This window comes from Hyaena hyaena, unplaced genomic scaffold (genome assembly GCF_003009895.1).
Source record: "Hyaena hyaena isolate Hyena2069 unplaced genomic scaffold, ASM300989v1 scaffold_132, whole genome shotgun sequence".
NCBI lineage: Eukaryota > Metazoa > Chordata > Mammalia > Carnivora > Hyaenidae > Hyaena > Hyaena hyaena.
In genome coordinates this window covers 1,757,663-1,780,276 of record NW_024080764.1, presented here as the reverse complement: position 1 = coordinate 1,780,276, position 22,614 = coordinate 1,757,663, and the positions used below count along the sequence as shown (strand labels likewise).

Genomic DNA, 22,614 nt, shown 5'->3' with positions numbered 1-22,614 from the left:
TGGCTCAGGTCATGAACTTAGGGTCATGGGATCGAGCCCCACATTGGGCTCCATGCTGAGCATGGAGCCTGATTGGGATTCTCTCTCTATCTCCCTCTGCTCTTCTTCCCCATTCATGCTCTCTCTCTAAATAAATAAATAAAATGAAAAAAATATTTTAAAAAACAATTTTACAACATGGAGGAAATTTAATATATGTTGTATTTTTTTATTCATGATGTATTCTCAATTTTTTTGAAAATATTCCCCACAAACACACCCATTCCATATATCATACCTAACTAGAGAAGAGGGGCTATCAAAGATAAAATCAAAGGGACAAGGAAAAAAGAGAATTCGTCGCCTTTTTTGGATTTGTTTACTTATTGCCCTCCATTTTGAAGGTGAACTCAACTATACTAACCTAAGGACACTTGCCTCTCTTTAGCTTGGGGTGATGAGGATTCCTATGGTCCACCGTGGCCAAATCTATGTGGCACATGTCACTTCAACTCTGAAATCATCTGTCTAATTTCTTGGCTGTTACATAGAGTAGTAAAGAAAACAGAGGTAATGTTGTTTCTATATTGGCCAAAACCTACTGGAAGCCATGTCTTCCATGCTACTCTCCTTTCCTAAGGATAGAGAAAAGGAGGCATCAAAGAAAACTTCACAAACAACTGAGATTTCTTAGGGTATGGAAAGATGTATTAACAATCGAGATAAACTCAGAGCAAAGACAAAAAGGTAGGAAGTAGTTGATATCAGTTTAAGAACTGGCAAACTTGTACTTTGCAATCCTCGTATGAAGGACTTACTGTCACAGGAGATGAGCAGAGTGTTTTTGAAAAAGTCAAGCTAACTCTGTTATGAGATGTCCCTGAGTGGCATTTGTTAGTAGCACTGCTCTAATATAGGAGTTTTCCTACATTTTCAGATTCAGAGACCACGTGTCAAAATGCCAAATCCTCAATCTGGAACCACACATGAAGCCAAAAAAAAAAAAAAAAAAGAAAGAAAGAAAGAAAGAAAGAAAGAAAGAAAGAAAGAAAGAAAGAAAAGATTCAGTTATTTAAAAAATGGACTATGTACATTAAGATAGATGGTTGAGTGTGGATAGGGAATTCAGGGGAAAAACAAAAGTTAATTGCCACTTAATATAACATTATTATCTTACTTTGAGGAAGATATTGATGAATGTCTATATTCAAGTGTATCAAATCATAGCCAAGACATGTATAATAACAGTCTTTTTAATTTTCCCTTTTGGGTAATAACTCACATCTTTTCCTGTTGTCCACATTACCAACAAAAGTTGACTGACATTATATTCCATATTTACTATATTTCCTAGAAGTTCTTTTGAGTACATTTTTTCCATAAGTAACATAAATTCATTGCTGGGAAATAGCACAAGGGATAGAATCACATAGGAATTATGCTGAGTAATGAGAATGTTGGAAGACATTTAATTCAGTATGCCTAATGTTTGTTGAATTTCTACTGGCAAAACACCTATAGCAAAAATATGAAAATGAGTAAGAGAATAGTCCCTAATTTCTTGAGTTCCACTGTCTAGAAGAAGAAATATCTGTAGACAACAAACTATAGTTTATAGAGACCTGATATGCTACTGTGTGCATACTGTTTGAAAACCACAGGAAGCAGAGAAATTAATTCTTCCTAAGACAGAGTTCCAGGTAAAGTGTAATCAAGGTGATAGAAGAAATATTGATTTGGACTTTGAAGTCTGACATTGGTCCGTAGAATGAGTGACAATCCAGAGGTGTGTTAAGGAATGGGAGGTAAGGCTAGGTAGGTCAGGCAGTGGGGGTCCATAGGCTGTTAAGAGGGTCTGGGGCTGGAAAGGGAGACCGGACTAGGTATTGAAGGATCTCAAATGCTTAACTTGTCAGTTGGGTCTGGCATCGGCAAACTAGGTCAGGTTTTGAATGGAGGAACCAAATCATGTGATAGATGAAAAAGATACTTCAGATGACCATGAGGAAGATAAAAGGGACCAGAAGGAAATCAGGAGAGCTTAGGAATGAAATTGGAGAAGTAGGAAAGGAGATGTTGTTTGAAGTGTGAGTTTCAGATAGCTGGCACAGATTTATTTGCAGATGTTCAGCAGACATTTAGAAATACAGAAAACACTATGTAGCAGGGACTAAGACTGAGCTTTCATGTATTTCAAAACTATCCTCAGTTCTAGGGTTTCATATTCTCTGGTGATCATGGACTGAATCACTTTGATTTTTTTTTTTCTTATCTATGGTAGCATTATACTGCAGAGTCCATGACATCATTTCTCCCTTCGTTTTGGCCTCTTGGTCCTTGACTTGTGATTATTAACTCAGAAATGGATCTCTCAGAGGAGGCTCAGTTGCTGGCGTTATCTGTGCTTACTTGCAGTGGCCCGTGTCAGGGAAATTTGTTTGGAAAGTAAGAAGTGCATCCTTGTGCTTTTGGCAAATAGAATCCAAACTCTATCTTTCTCTGCTACACTTAACACCCTTTTAACTTCTCAGATTCTTCTAACCCCTTTGGTTTCTGTTTTCTCTCTCTTGCAAGTGCATGAACCTGTGTTACTATATCCTGGGACCTCGACTACAAGTACAAATACTTCATCACAGCAATACCCCTAACTATACTGTTGTCTCTTAAACATTGGAGAAAAGGGGGAGGGGGTGGAAATCCACGGCACTTCGCTTTAATCTCTTTTACGTGAATAGGTGATTGGTTTATTTAGAAGCTAAAATTAACTTCCTAAATACTTCTTTAAGCTCTCTTTTTAGAAAAATGTAGGCTGAGCCATACTTGGCATTTTGCGGCGTCATAAAGTAATGGTATACAACTGAAATAAATATTGTAATATTCATTGTATTAAGTAATAGATTACAGTTTCAGTGTGACTTGGCCTAGGAAAAAATATAAAATTGTAAATAACTTGCCAAAAATGAAGAATAAAAGCTATTTCTCTGTATGTTCATATTTTGCAGCTTTTGACACATCAAAGTGCGATTCTTTTCCTCTATTGCCATTTTGTATTTTGCAGAAAAATCCATAATAATGCCAATTTTATTCTTCATAATGGTTAATTTTCTAAGACAATGATTAGTAGCAAAGAGAAGCTGGAATTTTTCAAATAATTAAAATACCAAGAAAGCATTCTGAGCTTGGACATTAATAGAATTTTTTCTTTTGTTCTAAGTCTATTTGCTCTGATGTCATTTATACAATTTTTTGGTTTATAATGTTTGTTGTGATATTTCATGATTATTCTAAATTTGTATTTCAAATCCTTGAAATAATTCTACAACTTCCACAGTATACAAGTGTATAGTTAATGGAAATTATCATTAGAGTCTGTATTACATTCAAGATATATTCACACTATTTCTTCATGTGAGTCCTTGATAAGTTTACTTTATACACCTTAATTTACTTCATTAAAAGTGTTCTTCTCTGAATGGCACAACATAAAACATGCAGAGCAATTCTCTTTTGGAAAATGACTATGTAACGATTCAGACAATGTTAAGAATGAAACCATATGAAACGTGTTCTGTTCATGTGTTGCCAACAGATACAGGTTTTAAATGAGATTCATTCTTGCGCACTGTGAATGTTTAAAACATGGATGATGCTTGCATGTGGCTAAAGAAGTCGTGATGAACTCAGACTTGCCTCAAGGAGGAGTGAGGGATTGAGGCAGCCTCTTTGTTCCTTAGCAGAGTGTGTACAAGCAGATGGGCTCTCCAATATATACCACTCACTAGACAACTACATTTGTTTTTAGGTTCAATGGTAAATGGATGGGGCTCTGCATCTGATGAGGATCGTAACTTTTCTAGTCATAGATCTAGTGTAGGTAGCTCCTCAGATGGCTCCATCTTTGCCAGCGGCAGCTTTGCACAAGCACTGGTGGCAGCAGCAGATAAAGCTGGTTTTAGGCTGGAGGGAACCAGCCTTACAAGAACAGGTTGGTAGACTCTGAGTCCACACTCTTTGCATGAGAGAATCTCGTCCTTTAGACACCGAGCTCTTTTTCTCCTGTTCTTTCCCCTCAGTGATTCTGACTGCAAAGCTTTCTTTAACATGCATGACCATGGTTGGGATCCCCAATTACCAGAACGCTCTTCTGATGCTACTTCTGCAGAGCCAAGAATAGGCTCCCACTCACTCCCTTCTATCATCTATTTCCCTTTCCCTTCATGGTTCTGCTGATTAATTGGAATATGCTTCCTTTCTATATTACAGCCAAGCTGCAACTGAGATTGCCATTAAATTTTCAATAACTCACACTTTGCAAATTTCTCACACAATCAATAAAGTGCCCAGTGATTAAAATTATTCAGCTTTTATCTCCATTACTTTCCTTTGCCCCATTTCTTTCTGCAAATGTGTTTTCTGGGAAGGCTTCCTCAGCATGGGGTGACTGGGTCTAAGGCTGTCAGTCTAACAGTTCAAATGGCTGATGGTCTTATTAATTGTTTGGCTGTTGAAATTTTAACCCAATAATGTATTATTTGTGTTAAAGGATGCTAATTAAAGATACACCCACTGCATTTGCAACCTGAATAAAATGATGACTGCATGCGTATTGCGCTTTAGCACAATCTACTGTGGGTTTCTGAGAATAAATGAGTACCAATTATATAATTTTTCATATATCTGATTATTTTGCCCAAAATAAATATGAGAGTCATTCTAATAATAGATCGGTAATTTGTGTTTGTTTTACTGAAACAAAATAACTTTGGCATGATACATGCTTTTATATGACTATAATTCCTAAATGCACATATAAGGAGGTTCTACTATATGAATTAAATTCAGCTACCCTACAAAACAAACTAATGAAACTTTAAGTGCATTTTTGAAATCTTAATAGTATTCAAATAGTAAAGTGAAGAAAAACGATTTTGACCCTTCACTAAACTCTCAGGTCATAAAAATCAGTCTTGGACATTTTCTCTGAATTATAACATCAGTATTTCTTTTGAGTATGCATTAGGAATCTTCATACGATATAAAAAATTTTCCCCATGCATTGCAGAGGTTTATTTTTCATATAGCATCCAAACTAAAATATGTTGTAATATAATGGTTATTTGAATTTTCTTGCTTTATAAGGCATAAGTCAGAAACTTTATGTTGCCTGAGTGCTTTTTGTGGATAGCTGTAAGCACAGCAGTGAGACAGTGCAAAGAAACTAATAAATTAGGAGGCATAAGTGCATTTCTTGCATGTATGCTAATAGCTAATAAAGCATTAAGCAGTATCATGTCACATTGACTTAAGAAAATGTAACTACATACAATAATTTTGTGTGAAGTAAAAATGTGCACAAGAGAATAAATACATGCACATAAACCAACCTTCTCTCACCATTATAAACACTATATTGAAATCATAAGATGTTGAAATTTATTAGCTACCCTTTTCAAAAAATAAATTTCCCCGCGTAGGTACTAAGGCTCAAGTAAAGGACATAACACAGTTTCATTTTGCAATGAGAATTTAGAGTCTGCTCAGATACAATAATATTCATCAGAAAATACCTATTGCACTTTGGATATGCAAGGTGGTTTTAACCTGCTATCTATCCTACACTATACACTAATGTTACTGAGTTTCTGTAAAAGAGGTAAAATTCATCATGTATTTGTATGGGTGGTAAGGTCAGTTTAATATATGTCTCTGAGCAGACCTTTCATGTAAATTTTCAAATGCAATTACTTCAGGACATTTCTTCTGTGCTCAAAGAGAGTTTCTAAGATTCCAAGGATAAGATTTGATGAAGCAAATAAGACAGTACATAATTCATTTCAGAAATAACTTCCTTAATTTTGAGAAGTAAAAGTAGCATGAATTTGCATATATCCATGAAACTATCACTATGATCATCAAAGTTAAATAATAAATCAAGTAATATCAACCTTTTGGTTGGTGGATTTGTTTTGTACCCATTTGTTTAAATTTTTTCAGCAGGTGGTATGTTGGTTACTAAAAATTGGATAAAATCAATACAACAGGGCTTTTTTTTTTATAGAGATGCACCAGTATTTGGTATCTTCAAATGGCATCTCTAGGCAAGTTTATAGATTAGTCTAAGAGCAGAAATACAAGACAAGCACAGTCAATGCCTTATGACATTCTCTGTACCACATTCCCTTTGTTTTCCTTTTAGGCAAAGCTTTCACCTCCTCTCAAAGACCTCGACCAACCAGCCCATTTTCTACTGACAGTAATACCAGCGCAGCCCTGAGTCAGAGTCAGAGGCCTCGGCCCACTAAAAAACACAAGGGAGGGCGAATGGACCAACAGCCAGCATTGCCTCATCGAAGGGAAGGAATGACAGATGGTAGGTTTGTTTCCTTCTCTCTTGTCTCCTCCTTGAAGAGATGTGCTCTGTGCAAACCATTAACCTAGATTAAAGTAGCTATGGTAGATTAGGCATCACCTCATTATATAACAAAGCAGAAAATCTAGCAATATGGTCTTGTTTAAATAAAACACCCTCTTTTTTTTTTTTAACAATCTGGAATTTTTTCTATATTACCAAGCCCCAAGAAATATATGCCATACCTCTTTTCAGTGTTGGTTTTGCTGACATTCTGGCTTTTTCCATTAATGCTTTTTAATGAACATTCCCTTTTGAGATTAGGGGGAAAAAACATAGGTAGCATGTACACTTCGCATGCATTTCTAATACTAAATTTGGAACATTTCTGATATCAAATTAAGATAACTTAGGTGGTATTTCACTTTTGAAAAAGACCAAGAAATAATTTGTAATTTGGTAATTTTTTTAGTTTCATGCCTATAAAAAGCTACAGATCAGCTGGTGGATGGGTCAGCAAACTTTTCCGTAGAGGTTCAGATAGTAAATATTTTTGACTTCAGCTGGCCATACAGTCTGTGTCACAACTACTCAACACCACTATTGTAGTGGGAGTGTACCCCTAGGAAAAAAAGAAGTGAATGGGTGTGACTGATTTCTAATAAAACTTTATTGATAAAACAGGCAGTAACTGAATTTGACCCATGGACCATAGTTTGTTGATCTATTTCAACTCTTTTATTTATGTATAGCATTCAATCTTTGAATAGTTGCTTAACCACTGTTGGTTTCAGGAAGTGCAATATTCTTGGGAGGTGTCCTTGTTCAATGAAAAGGAGTTCAACAGCGCTACAGAGCAGGATCTATTTCCCATATGTTCAACTTAATTCCCATACATTTTAATGTAAGAATACAACTATTTATCACGAAGTTTTATTCTAAGAAGTATTTAAGATGATATATGTAAAGATTCTAATATGATGTCTGAGCCAAAGGTAAATCTCTTCTCTCTTCTCTGCACTATCCTCTATAAGAACACACAGTTTGTCCTGAGGTAGTTCAACTAAACACCACAAGAGTGAACCTAACCAGACTGGACGTTAGATCAATCTTGGGAGCTCTTAAATTGTACTCTGGAGATTGTGACTTAATTGTTCTGGGTGAAAACCAATTATGAGTATTTTTAAAGCTCCATAATTGAACCTAATGTGCAGCCAGCATTGAGACACTGTGAGTGAGTCCTTAGCATTCATTTCAGTCTCTGAGACTTATCATTATAGGACAGAATGAGTCCTAGTTGAGAAAGAAACATTTGTTCTTTATTAGGTTCTTTTGGCGGGGGGGGGGGGGGGGAGGGGGTCTGTATCTGACAACCATCTTTGTTCTTTCTTTTGTCATTTTTTAAGGCAAGGAAGACTTTAAACGTCAAACATGACTTGTCATGTCTCAAAGTTCTAAAAGCTTTCAGGTTTACTTATCTTTCCTGTTACTTTGCTTTCATGGGGAAGTGTTTAATGGAATATGAGAGCAAGGGTACACTTGAGATTTTGGTGCTTTATAAACGAATATCCTGTGCCGAACAAAAATGCTTACCACTGCCTTGCTGCCTCAGATGATCTGAAGATGAGTTGAGCACTTAAAGCAGTCAGTAGTGTTGTTCTTATACCTCCCACTGGCATGCTATTTATATATCTCAGAATTAATAATTTTGTATAGTTTTCCTGCTATGAATGTTGTGGAAAAAGAAAAAAAAATTCTGAAACATTTGAAGATTATATCCAGAATATGTGGAAGATATAAAATATAAATCACCAAAATAGAGAGCTGTCCTTTTCTTCCTAAAATACTTTCCTTGCAAGATTTTTCAGAATGTTTGGTTAAAACAACCTTTCTCATAATTTAAAGGATGATCAATACATTGCTAATCTTTCTCAATAACAAATAGGTTCCTAACTTTTAGATTTCCCAGCATTTCAAAGCCAGGTTATGGAATATGTGTTGCTAGTAGATATATTTTGGAAGTAGTGATATTGCAAAGGCAATTTGGGCCCTCATGTCTTCCCAAGTGTATGAGCCAATGATATTTTACTTATGAGATGAGGGCATTTATTTTGGATGGCACTTTACAGATTATCCTTAAGGATGTTGCTATTTAATAGTAAATGTATGTTTCATAGCATTTATATGGTATCAATCCATGCATTAGTAATACTTTTTTAGTATGTGTATGTAAAATCAAACTTTTCTTTTGGGAAAGGTTACTGTTTAGTAGCACTTAGTGCATAAACATTTTTACACTAAAACTTTTGCTTTAAACATATTAAAATTGTGTAAATTAATCAGAATAATTATTGCCAGTTGCTATACCAAAGAACTTCTATCTTTCAGTGGCTCAGTACAGCAAAAGTTTGTTTCTTGTGGACATAATATTTATAAAATTCAGGTGTCTAAGTACTAATGTGAGAAAACATGCTTCTTCAGTATTGGGATACCATTATTTTTAAAATGAAACATTTATGGCTTCTGAGTAAGGGGAAGACAAAACCGGGGTGATCACTTAAGAGGTTCTTTGGTCAGGCCTGCAAGTGGTACATACCACTTCTCAGCTCATTGACAAGAACAATGTCACATGACATCAGACAAACTACTGGGAAAGTAATATTCTCTTGTGTCTAGTAAGAGGCATTGAGAATGGTGGTAAACGTCAGGCTCTGTCTCACAGGCTATGCAAAAACCTATACACATGTCAAGGAATGTTCTTCTCCTTTGAATACTCTTCTAAGCAGTCATTCCTCACTCCAAATCGTCTATTTCAATTGTATAAGTCAAAGAATACCTTTTAAAACCAATATATTGACCAAGGCTGAAGAAAGAAGGCAGAGAAGGTAGTTTTCTATCCATCAACGCTTTTTCCCTAGATCATCCCCTTCTAGCTTGTTCTGCCCTCCTTCCTAATGCCCTGGTTAGAGAAGGTATTCTTTCCTAGTGCTGCCACAGAATAGCTTGGACCATTGAGCAAATTTCTTTCTTTATTAATTTATTCATTCAAATATTTACTAAGGACATACCAAATGATAGGCAACCAAACAGACAAGATTCCTTGTCTTCCTGGAGCTTACATCCTATTGAGGATATATAAAAACAAATATATATATATAATATAAAATATTATTTATATTTTATATATATAATATTTATATTATATATATATGTATATATATGTGAAAATAAAAGTAGGTAATATGGTGGTAAGTGTCATGGAGAATAAACATAGGAAGTTGAGAAATACAAAGGCTAGGCTTATACTTTGATAAAAAGTAAGAGAAGCAGTGTGACTAAAGCAGAGAGAGCCACAAAATAAAATGTGAAGTTAGACAAGTAAGCAAGGACCAGTGTTTGTAGGGCTTTAAACTTTTTAAATAATATTTTAGAAAGAGAATGAGAGATAGTGCATGAGTCAGGGAGACTTAGAGAGAGATAGGCACAGAGCCCGATGCAAGAGTAACATGCTCTTACTTATGTTTCTATTTTCTTTTCTTTTTTTCTTTTAAGGTTTATTTATTTTGAGAAGGATAATTCTGTGTGTGTGTGTGCAAAGGAGGGATACATGGGAGAGAGATGGAGAGGGAGAAAGAGAATTCCAAGCAGGATCCCAATCTGGATGCAGGGCTCAAACTCACAAATTGAACCATGAGATCACGACCTTAGCTACAATCAAACGTGGGATGCTTAACCCACCTAGCCACCCAGGGCACCCTGTTTGTATTTTTTAAAAAGCTACACTTGCTATTATGTTGAGATAGATTAAATGCACTTCCATGCCAGAAGCACAGAAACCACATAGGAGGCTGTAGAAGTAATATAGGGAATTGATGTTAGAAGTTCCTACCCAGGTTGAATCAGTGGAAATGATGAGAAAAGTTGAATTCTGGCTGTACCTTGGGGTCAATGCCCACAGGATTTGTTAATGAAATTAAGACAGGCTATAAAGCAGAGATGTCAACGATTACTCCAAAGTTTTGGTCATCTTGTAGAATGCAACTGCTACTAATTGAGATGATGAACACTACAGAAGAACGTGTTTTGTAATGGAAGGTCCAGAGCTCAGTGTGAAATTTTAGATGCTTTCTAAATATCTAAGTTGAACACCTCAGTGTGGATTTAGTCATGTAAGTCTGTAGTTGACAAAGAGAGATCCAAGCTGGAGGTATTTGATTTCTTTTTGCCTTCTTTCCTTTTTTTCCCCTAAAAAGAGGATAATAATGGCACATACTTCATTGGATTATTGTGTGTCTAACAATGGCAAATCCTCAATAGGCCAGTAAGGGACTCTTTAGTGAATTGATTCAGTTGAATTGAATCAACATGGAAATGAATAATAAATTTAAGTAAACCTACTTGATTACATATTTTTAGTTTTTCCACAGTCATTCTTAATCCCATCTTTTTTCTAATTCATTTATTTCAATGCACACACCATGTATTTTCTTCTTAGAGTATACTAACTCCAAGTATATGACTTAATTATGTAGCCATATAATTTCAGGTTAAATTTAGCAGTAATCAGAACTTTAGCTAGCATAAGCAGATGCCATTTTGTCCATTTTAAAAATGAAGCTACTTTGATGGAGAATAAAAATCAATGCCAAGATATGTTATTTTGAAAGCAAATATAATAACTTCCCCCTACCCCCCGCCGCTGGCAGTCTTAAGGCCAAATACTCAAATGAAATAATTGCTTTACATTTACAATAATATATACTGAAGGAAGTCAGCATTGAATACAAAAGAAACACTACGCTTCTTGGTGCACTATTTTTCAAAAGATATCACGATATTGTATTAGCTCTTCATTTTGGAAGAAATGTTCCAACCGCAACTGTATTCTCCCAGATGGAAATCTTGTTCCCTTCAATAATTAGTAATTCATAATCTACCAAGAGGACATACATACGAATTGGGAATACTGCTTCAACATAGGAACTCCCAAAACAGATGCAGAGGAGAGTATTATTGTCAATTCAATGGAGGGCAATATCATTTTGCTCATTAAGAGAGAGGTATAAAGCTTCTTAACAAAGACTTTAAAAAGAGCAACTTGGCCTTCCTGAAGGAAGCTGTCTTTTGTACACAAGAAATTTATACTTTTTCCTTTTAAGTTTCACAAACAGTACTATTAGAAATAAGAGCACAAATACAACAATGTCTTGAGAAATAATGGGGTATATGATATGCAATATCCCCTATTAATAATATAAATATGTGTATTATATGTGATATGATTTTATGAACCAATTATATATCATCAATATATATACTTGATATATCAATATGTATATCAATATTATATCAATAATAATTGATACTATATAATCACTGATATTCTAAGGCTGAAGAAAGAAGTTGGCAGCAGTATACCAAAAAAATTACAAGATAATAATCCGAAAGAATGTTTAGAATGTTCAGGAGTATAGCTAGTATACTAGTTATAACTAGTAAAATGGCAACTAGTATAATGGCATAAATCTGATAATACAACTAATATAATCTTAAAGAAATACGAAAGAAGAGACTATGATATCACAGTTGAAGACAAATCAAAGTATAAAGGTGTCATGATCCAAACAGCTAACTAATAAAAGGAAAATGAAAAATTAGCTAAGCATTTAAACTTTTAGTTTTTTCACATCTTATATTTCATTTAAAGAGCTTTTTGGCAAAGTTATCTATTCTACTACATCTCAAATTTTTATGATGCATTGTCTACTCTAGCACCATGAAGCATATTCTATCTGTACTCTGAACATTGGTTATTACTTATTAAAATTAATACATTGGAAGATTATAATGTATTAGTTGTAACTCATTAGCTAACTCATGAAACGAACAGCCAGAATTGGTTGTCAGGCAGAATGTTAACTGCATTTAATAAATGTTAGCTTAACCCTTTGACTGTTGCTAAATGTGCCACATACGTGGGTAAAGGCGGTCATACGTTGCATATGATACGGCATATAATTCTTAATTTCCCGAGGGCAACATTTCCTATGGAGATTGGCACGACAGCTTTTATTCTTCCCGAGGCCTTTTATTAACACAGCTGCTAGAATGTCTAGTATTTTGTGTCATATTTTTACTTTGGGGAGGTGGGGATGGACAGTGGATAAAATATGGAGAAAACATAAATTGCCTTCTATGCCTTGAACATTAGCCTCAATGTGCAATTGAAAATACTCTCCACATATAATAGTTGAAAATTAGTCAAAATTAGCCAATTTTGTTTCAAAGACAGTGTGATCAAAAGATAACAAAGAGATCAATAATATGCATTCTAGATAGAAATAACTGGCCTTTTCTTGCCCTCACCAAATTTCTTTTGCATGAGTGAGACCTTTAGGAGGGCACGGGTTTTTTTCTTCATCTTGAATTAAAACCTGTATTTTTCATTAAATTTTAGTACATTCTAAACATTATTCACAATTTTTAGATCTTCCACCACCACCAGATCCCCCTCCAGGTCAGGGTTTAAGGCAGCAAATAGGCCCGAGCCAGCATGCTGGTAACGTGGAAAACTCAACAGAGAGAAAAGGAAGCTCTCTGGAGACACCACAAGCATCCAACTTAGAAGACACAAAGAGCTCATTGGATTGTCCAGCTAGAACATCCCTAGAATGGCAGCGACAAACCCAAGAATGGATAAACTCCACAGAACGCCAAGAAGATATACGGAAAGCCCTACACAAACAAAGTGTTGGACCAGGTGTGTTCTGCCCAGTCCTAAGAAAGTGTGGACTTTTACCTTTTTTTTTTTTTTCCCTACCAGGTATTTAGAAGTGGCAGTTGTTTAAGAGCATCTGAAATATGTTTGCCTTGAATCACTAAAAAGTTGGGATTCCTCAGCAGAGCTCACTGACATACAACTTAAGTCTCATTCCCATGGGGATTATTCCTCAAATTAACCTCTCCATAGCAGTCTGAGCTCAAGAGACCTCTGAGTTTTCTTTCCCTGTATTATTCAGGAGACAGTTTGATTTTTTGCCTTGTAATGTTTATATTGAATGCTTTTAAGACCTCTAAATTTCATCTTAATGTCAATATAATCTCTGCCTTCAACCAGTTTCATTTCGACTGAAGTAACTAGTCATTTTGAAAGGAGAGCTCCTTTCAGTCAATTGGTTGAATTTATTGAGATAACAAAAGTACTGAAATGCCCAGTCACAATATTCTCAGGATAAAAGAACTTAAACAGGGCCTACACTTTCTCCAACTGGTTAAATTTAGTTTGTTGTTAACACTTCATTGGGAAATACTCCTTTTTATGAATCAAACTTCGTGCAGCTGTCACAAAATAAATATCGTTTGTGGTTGGATTTTTTTTTTTTTTTTTTTTTTTTTTTGTTTTTTTTTTTTTTTTTTTTTTTTTTGAGCAGTGGTGGTTGTTTGGGCCTTTTACAGATATACATTTTCTGGAATACTTCATCTCATATCAGGATTCATTGAGTATTAAAATATACACACAAACACAAATGACATTTGAGAGATTCTTTACACATTTGGACTCCATCTTTTCTAGATATATCTTCTACGCATGCATTTTAAATAATTATATGATGTCACAACTGGGTGCTTAAGGTTTTAGAAAATGTAATATATGCAAGAACCAAAATATGTCAATTTAATGTCTAGATTTAGTGAAACATTTAGAAAGTTTACATCATGCAGACTGTGAGAGAAAAACCACGTGATCGTTGTGATTTCATAAAGACCATCTCAGGAGAGACGCACTCATCATGGTAATAGTAGCTCATACCAAGAAAGAAAGAAAGAAAGAAAGAAAGAAAGAAAGAAAGAAAGAAAGAAAGAAAGAAAGAAAGAAAGAAAAAGGTAGAGAAGACAGGAAGAAAAAAGGAAAGAAAAAAAGTTTCAAAATTTAGGTATTTAATAGTACACATCATGAGTTATTTGTAGAGAGTTGATGCATTTTTAAAAACTGTTTATATTACTATTTATTATTTATTAAAATATGCATTTCTCTTTTTCTTTTAAGTAAATACACAATCTTTAAAATAATGTGTTCCTATCCCAAGAAACAACAAAAATTTAAGAAGCTTATTTTAACTAATACATGGTTCTTTATCTAAATTGATGAAGAGAATGTTGCTATAATTTAAAGTGGAAAAAATACCATGTTTCTTCAATCTTAATGGAAAAATTTAATTGGAGCCTCACTGAACTCCAGAAATTATGCTCAGAGATACTTCTGTTAAACAATACAGTTTGCTGTCTGCAGCTCTCTTTTGTAATGAATTTAAATGCTGAAAGTATATGTAATATTATATTTTTATCCCCAAATTTCTTTTAATTCAATCCTGTTTCAGTTCCTATTATAGGAAATGTTGTGAGCACATGGAAATTCTTTTAATATCCTAGCCTTATTAAACCTCTTATTTTTAATTTTACTAAAGAGTGAAATGGTAGAGTAGCCCATCTTAAACTCAATATTTAAAGTTTCTTTTGCCTCCATGTTGCTGTTCAGCTTAGCACTCTGTATTTCTTTTTCAGAGGAGACATTGGTGCCCTACAGCAAGCCCAGTTTCCCGTCTCCAGGAGGTCACAGCTCATCAGGAACAGCTTCTTCTAAAGGATCCACCGGACCTAGGAAAGCCGAGGCGTTGAGGGGAAGTCACCAGCGCAATGCCAGCGACCTTCTTGACATAGGATACATGGGCTCAAATAGTCAAGGACAGTTTACAGGTGAATTATGTAAGTGCTTTAGGGCATTTAAAAAGGCGCTGGTGGGGTGCCTGGGTGGCTTAGTCAGTTAAGCGTCCGACTTTCGCTTAGATCATGATCTCGCGGTTCGTGGGTTCGAGCCCCGCGTCGGGCTCTGTGCTGACTGCCGGCTCAGAGCCTGGAGCCTGTTTCAGTCTGTGACTCCCTCTCTCTGACCCTCCCCTGCTCACGCTGTCTCTTTCTCTCCTAGAAATAAATAAAAAAACACATTTAAAATTTAAAAAAGAAAAAAAGGCGCTGGTGATTCAGAGCTAACATTGGGTTAATAATGTAGGGGAAGTAAGTTTTCCTTGATCCTCTTAGGGTTCCTGACTAGGTCTGAAAATTAACTGATAAAGATAAACAGGAGGGGGCGCCTGTGTGGCTCAGTCAGTTAAGCGTCTGACTCTTGATTTTGGCTCAGGTCAATGTGGCGGTTTTTAAACTCCATCCCCTCATTGGGCTCTGCACTGACAGTGCTGAGCCTGCTTGGGATTCTCTCTCCCCCTCTCTCTGCTCCTACGCTGCTCTCACACACTCTTTCAAGATAAATAAATAAAATTTTTTTTAAAAAGACGAGCAGGAGAAAAGCATACAAATTTTACTGATTTTTTACATGTACATGCGTGCCTTCACAAAAGAATGAATCATGACCCAAAGAAGTGACCAGAGCAGAAAGTTTTTATATCTTTTAGACAAAGAAATCATAAACTTGTGAAGGTTTTATGAGACAGAAAGGTTTGGGTAGGGGTAATCAATAGTAAAGAAGCAACTTAGAAGAAAAGGATCAGTTTAAAAAGGTTTGTTCACACAGTTTCTCAGCCCTAAAATTCCCTGTCTCTGGGATTAAGAATATCTTCCTTCTTACAGGTACAAGGACGGTATCTTTCATGTGGGAGTTTCAGAACCTATTTCAGAGAAAAAAAGCTTGGGTTGGGGGAGGGAGATCAGAGTCACTTGCCTGCTTCTGTTGGTTTCTCAAACTCTTCAAGCTATTCAGATGTTCAGAATGCCAAGGCGTCATATTTGGGGGTATCATGTCCTGAACTCCAGCAATAATGTTGGTACAATACACAAATTTCAGAACAGTAGAAATCTTGATTTGCCTTGAAAAAAAAAATCATTTATGATTTTGAGCAGTTTTGGTCATAACGTAGCCATTGCTATTTCCAGCTCTCTATTAAATAAACAGTCCTTCTATTTTGTCTTATTGATACTATACAAAATTTGCCTATATTTAGGCAATTAATTTTAATATTTATGTTAATTGTTTGTAGTTTTGTTTGCCTTTTTAACTGAGCACATTAGAGATATGGAAACATATTGGCCCTTTGTTAGTTTTTAAGGAACCTCAGGAATCCCTCATTCCCTAGTTGATCTGTCTTTATTTATTTATTTATTTATTTATCTATTTATTTATTTTTAGAGAACTTGTAAAAGTGAGAGAGATAGACTTGGGGGAGGGGCAGCGAGAGAGGGCAAGAGAGAATCTTGTGTAAGCCCTATGCTCTGCATGGAACCACATGTGGGGCTCAATCTCATGACCCTGAGATCATAACCTGAGCTGAAATCAAGAGTTAATGCTTCACTGACTGAGCCACCTAGGTACCCCTATTTATTTATTTATTTATTTTTTTAATTTAAGAGTCAACCTTGTAAAGTTGATTTTTGATTTCAGTTAACTTGAAGTACTTTGATTAAAATAACATATTATATATATATATGTATATATAATGTGTGTATGTATATATATATATATACATATATATATATACACATACATACATTATATATATATATATACATACTTTTTGAATAAAGAGCCAGCATTGATGGTTAGTATGACTCAGCTGTAAAAATATAATACCAGGCTATAGTGAAAGATAGGATATCACGATATATCACAGTAAGAAGCACTGGACTCTTTGTGTTAATTTTTTTCTTGAATTTTCTACTTGAAAATACTCAACAAGTCTGAATATACTTGTTGAGTATTTTCAGCTGCTTATTTGAATTCAGGCTGAAAGCAGTGCTGGAAGAACAGCCCTGAGTTCCAGTCTTCTCAACCCAGAACAAGTAAACTACCTTCCTAATCTCCACTTCCTTATCTTAAAAATTGCATTATTATTATTCTTACATCACAGACTTGGTGATGCCATGAAATAATGAAAAGTAAAAGTACTTTCAGACTGTAAAGTTATTTCTTGACTAGAGTTAGCATTATTGTTGTCTATTACTGATCTGTTTATTAGTAAGATACGTTCATAATTTTTGATTCATGACTACTTGGAATTTTCTTTGACTTTTAGAATAGAGATTCACAAGAAGTGAAGAAATAGCTCTACTTGGAGTTTAAATCTTCAAGTTTTGCGGTGTTTCTTGTTCTTTACCTTTCCATGACTACATTTTCTTAACTTTACACACTCACCAAAGCTATCCGATGAAGTTATCTTCAGTGATTATCTGTTTGCTTTGCTTTTTGTTATACTGATCAGGATGAAAGGCTACTTACTTTCAACGCAAACTTATTTCTGATGTTTTTAATCTCTTTGTAGAGTAACTGAGAGGAGACATGCAAAGCTGCTCAGAAGGACCACCAGGTCTGAACTCATGGAAGTGATGACACTAAACAGTGCAATGAACAATTTCTTTATTTATGTACTATTAAAAGAACTGTAAATTCAATGTAAAGACACACAGCCACACATATCCCACAGATATTTTACTTGTGTTCTTCTCTTAAGTACACCACCCACCTTAACTCTTTCTTGTCAGGAGTATATACAAAAGAAAGAAAACAAAACTCGCCCTCCAGGAAGAAAAGGATTTTCCTCTGTATATAATTTCTTTTGTGCGTTGCTATGCAAGCTCACTCTTTTTAGCTCTGTTCATACTATTGTCTGTTTTTATTGGTCTGTTGTACTATATGTGAATTAATAGGCTGTGGTGCCATATATTAACTTTTAACTGTGTAACTTTTATGTTTAAATTTTGCACTGCAATTTTATTTGGTGATAAGCACAAATCTCTACTCCTCGTGACATGAAGAACAAGACTGAATGTGAAGGGAGTTTCTGTACTGTAAGCGAGGCTGGATTGGCTGGTTGGAACCAATCACGTTAGATGGTTTCCAGTTGGGGTTTAGGAACAGGAAGATGCAAAGGAACGGGCAGTGTTGGCGAAGTCTTCCTTGAATGTCAGGGACTGAGTCAATAAAAAGAAAAGCAGAAAGGTGGCTTTTACTATTGACAAAAGGCAGGGGTCAAAGAAGGAGATCTAAGTCTTAAGGCTAAATAGGTGTTAAAATATGCAGGTAGCAAAGAGGTACTAAACTCTAAAAAAATAAAAAATTAAAAAAAAACGCTAAAAAAAAGAAAGAAAGAAAATCAAAGTTATATGTAGAATCAACTTTACCTGTCATTGTAATTGACCCATCTGAGAATTACAAGCGACAGGAAATTAAGGTGTTTCACAAGAGCTGTGTTTATATTACAGTTTTTTCAAAAAGCATTTTCTGAATTACCATAATTAATCTCTCCAACTCATTAAGTCAGGATATAATATGAAGTTCCCCAAGGAAACAAACAAAATGAACTCTAGAATATCTAGCAAATAGTTAAAGAGGTAATTTATTATTAGGACATACTCGGGCTGCTTCCAAATGCAAAAACTCTATTGCAATATCTTGTTTCATCTTTCTAAAACATGTTCAGTACACACTAGAGGATAGAGCTGCATTGCTTAAATTTATGACTTTGAAAAAAAATCATGCAGTCTATAGGCAATTCTGTGTTTTGTTTGATTAAGAAATGAAGTTTATGCCACCGGATGTATAGCCAAATTGTAAGTGCTTAAAAGGCAGTGCTCAGAGTATGTTCAGTTCACAGTAAGTAGATTTATTGAAAGAAACATTTTATGGTAACTTCTCAGAAATTGGCTACCAGCTAAAATATGTTTGACCCATTTTGAATGACTAAGTTAAAAAGAAGCATTTTAAAGGAGAAACAATGCATGTTTATACACTTTTTAAATAAAACCAAACCTCGTTAAGTGGACATTAATCACAGTGTCCTGCCTCATTTGTTTTCACGACTTTGAGAACAAGAAATTCCTGAACATCAGTCATGTCTGGTCAAAATGAATATGGCTTTGAAATATGTGTTAGCCACTGTACAGTATAGTGAAGCAGTCAAGTAGAAGAGAACTTCCCTGAAATTCCCACTGGTTACATTTTTCCATGTGCTGCCTACCACAGCTGTAAATTTGATTTCTAGTTATGCTTTCTCATGTTTTCCCTCTGATGTGCTCAGTAGTTGGTACTCTGAAAAATATTAGATGTAATGACTAGAATCAGTTCTAAAATAGGGGACCCATTTGAGTGATGATTCATACTCCATGCATTATTGGCTCGATCACCAGTTCTATGTCATATTGTAATAGCAAAGGGATAACAAAATTTGATTTTTCTCATTTTTGTTCCCTGAGACTGCATCAAGACAGGCAAGAGTGGAGTATCTAATGTTCTTTATGCGCCCCAATGTGTTCTTGGTGCCGTGTGACTCGTTTCTTCACTGAAGAGATGAAATATTCTGAGACATACTTATTATATGCTTTAGCAACTTTCTACAATCAGTGCCTGAATTTGAATGCAGTTTGGTTTCTCTGGGTCAGATTGTCCACGGAAGGTGAGAAGCTTCTGTGCAAAATTAGTACATACCATTCATAACTGTAGGATGTGAGGAATTTAATTTCTACTTATGTGGTTCCCTAGTTCACCTCTTTCCATTTAAAAGCAAAGTTTCCTTCATTTGTGTTCCCTCTTGATGCTTTTCTATAACCCACTTTAGATTAAAGCTCTAATTCATTACACTTATTACACATAGACTTTGTACCCTGGTAAAAAGTGTATGTGACTAATAAACCAAGACTTCAAAATTAGAGTACGTGTATGCTAGTGACTTCTGGAATAACCTAGGACATAGCCATATACCTTCCTGACTATTTTCAGTGTATAAAAATTAACTGTTTTGGTTAGTTTCAGGCAGCACAGACCTTATGGTTACCTAGAATGTTCTTTTAGAATATTCCACATGCCCTGTTAAGTCTAGTTTTAAATAAATTGGTCCGTAAAATCTTATACCCAGTATATCATCCTCACATAGATATAGAGCAAGATCAAAATGCTGTGGCTCTCCAAATGAATTCAGGAATCCTGGCAAAAAATCAAAACCTTTTGTCAACATGGCATATGTAAAAAGCTTCTAATCAGTCTAAGTCAGAATGTCATTAAAAGAATACAAATATGTATGAGACCTACCAGCATTTTTTTCATTTCATAGCCCAGTAAATGAATGTCATTAGAAATCACTGCACTCACTCTTCTGCAGGTCTATACAAGGCCTGCACAAGTTGTCAGAAGGAAATCTGGATGCGAGAGAATGTAAAACTTACCTTGTGCTCACAGACAATGCCACTGTGCACTCAGGTTCTGAACAATACAGCTCCATTCTCAGCATGCGAAGTCTCCCCTGGGGAATGTCCATCAGTGCTCCAGCTCAGGAATGCCTCGGTGTGTGCAGAGATAGTTGCCCTACCCCTCTCCAGATCTTTTCCATGATGTATTTAAAGTGGGATAGTCCGGGGATTTGACAACAATGGATTCCTTCACAGGATTCGAATCCAGCGCAAGGGAGCATCTAGGAAAATCGAAATCAACACTTAAGGTATCATATAACCAAAGGGAAGTAAAAACATTGCACATATACTTGCTCTAGCAAAACAGATAAAATGGTGTTCTTTGTCACAGTTTAATGCCCTGGGCATTTAAATATATCCTCAGTGGGTATATCAAGTTGAAAGTTTATATGAGTTTTGATAGAACACCTCCAATTTCTATTCAACAAATTTATGTCATTGTCCATTGACAACATAATTATAATAATGTCGATGAGCTCTAAACTGTGGTTTATCTTCACCACTGGAAAGTGATTGTGTATCAGTATTAAAGATATGCAGAACCATGGCATTCACTAATTTGTACGTCTGCTTCTGTACATTGTATTTATCAAGTTACATGTGGAGAATTGGTGTAAAGCAACATGTCTTTCCACATTATCTTAGAGATGAAGTTACTTTTATTTTGCTTCTCTATAATGTGTACCTCAAATGAAACCCCATACCTTTATTAAATGAAATTCAGCTTACTAATTTTTCTTATCATCATTTTCAAAAGCATTTATTGTGACTTTAAAGTGTTGCAAGATAAGGGATTTGTGGCCGTGGGTAGACTTTTTATACTTTGTTTTATAGACTGACTTTTTTTTAACTAGTTTGTTTAAGTCACCAAACAGCGTCCAAAATCTTAATGTGTTTCATTTGATGTTGTTAGACCAGAAAAGAAACTGGCATAAAATTGGTTAATAGTATTGTCAAAGAATTGTGTATTGTGTACTCACTGGGAAAAAATAAAATATATTCACATTTCAAATTTGTAAAAAAGCCATTTATGTAAAACAGACTTTCCTCGTAGAAAAATCAAAAACAGACCATCTGTCACTTGTGCAACTCTGCATTAATATTTTGTGACCAAATGCATCATCTTATTTTCTCATTTGGTAATGGGTTGGGGAGTAGTAAATAGAAATTGGCATGACTTAAAGAAATGACTATACCAATGACATTGATGAAGAATATAAAAAAGAATTTGAAATCGAATTCCACTCTATACGCTCTACTTTCCAGATCTGACCTTCCCCCATCCCATAAAGACTGAAGATGGATAGAATACATCTTGTCTACAAAATTACCTTAAAATTCATTCTTGAAATAGAAATAAGTATGAGAATTGGAAGAAAGTGGGCATTTCTTAATTGCCTTAGAATAGCTAATGAGAACTTTTTTCAAGATGATGGATGTTGAAAAGTAATCTTAGGGACTAGGTAGAAAAGAAAAAGTCCCTATTTTATTGTGCTCCATGAATATTTCATTTCTTTTTCACTAACTACACTTACAGGATCAAATTACTGCTAAAAATAAAGAGAAGTTTATGTATTCTTTAAAATAATATAATAATAGTAAAAGCAAAAGAAAGAAACCCATTGAACTCTGAAATGATTTATTTAAAAATATTTTTAAAGCCCATGGTAAGTGGGTAATACTCTTCAGAGTTTCATTTAATTTAGGTTAACAACATGAAAATAAAATAGTATTAGAAGAATCACAAATAATGTTGCATTAATATAATAAATGGCAATACATAATATGTGTGATGAAAGAAAAATATATCTTTTACCTATATGACAAATAGTAGAGGAAATACAATACCATCATTGCTTTATTGAATCTGGGCGCATTATAGAAACACCTACAAATGGCAAAAGTATAAAATCATCAGAAATATTTATTAAAATGATACACTATGCTCGCTTCACTATTATATATTAGCCAGAGAAAAGATATATCAGTGTTGCAGAAAAGCATTTTAACAAGAAATAACACTTCATGTCTTCAATTTG

At 34.9% G+C, this 22,614-nt stretch overlaps 1 protein-coding gene across 1 annotated transcript in view; it reads left to right on the top strand.

Annotated features, from left to right (window-relative positions):
• The window catches only part of ROBO2 (roundabout guidance receptor 2), a 610,598-nt gene extending 589,011 nt beyond the window's left edge, over window positions 1–21,587 (top strand). The window contains exons 24-28 of the mRNA XM_039237972.1: window positions 3,782–3,964; window positions 6,176–6,349; window positions 12,816–13,088; window positions 14,891–15,091; window positions 17,656–21,587. Of these exons, the coding sequence (XP_039093903.1) occupies window positions 3,782–3,964; window positions 6,176–6,349; window positions 12,816–13,088; window positions 14,891–15,091; window positions 17,656–17,657 (833 nt within the window). The 3' untranslated portion in view covers window positions 17,658–21,587. The remainder of the gene's footprint in view (window positions 1–3,781; window positions 3,965–6,175; window positions 6,350–12,815; window positions 13,089–14,890; window positions 15,092–17,655) is intronic.
• The last annotated feature ends 1,027 nt before the right edge of the window (window positions 21,588–22,614 follow it).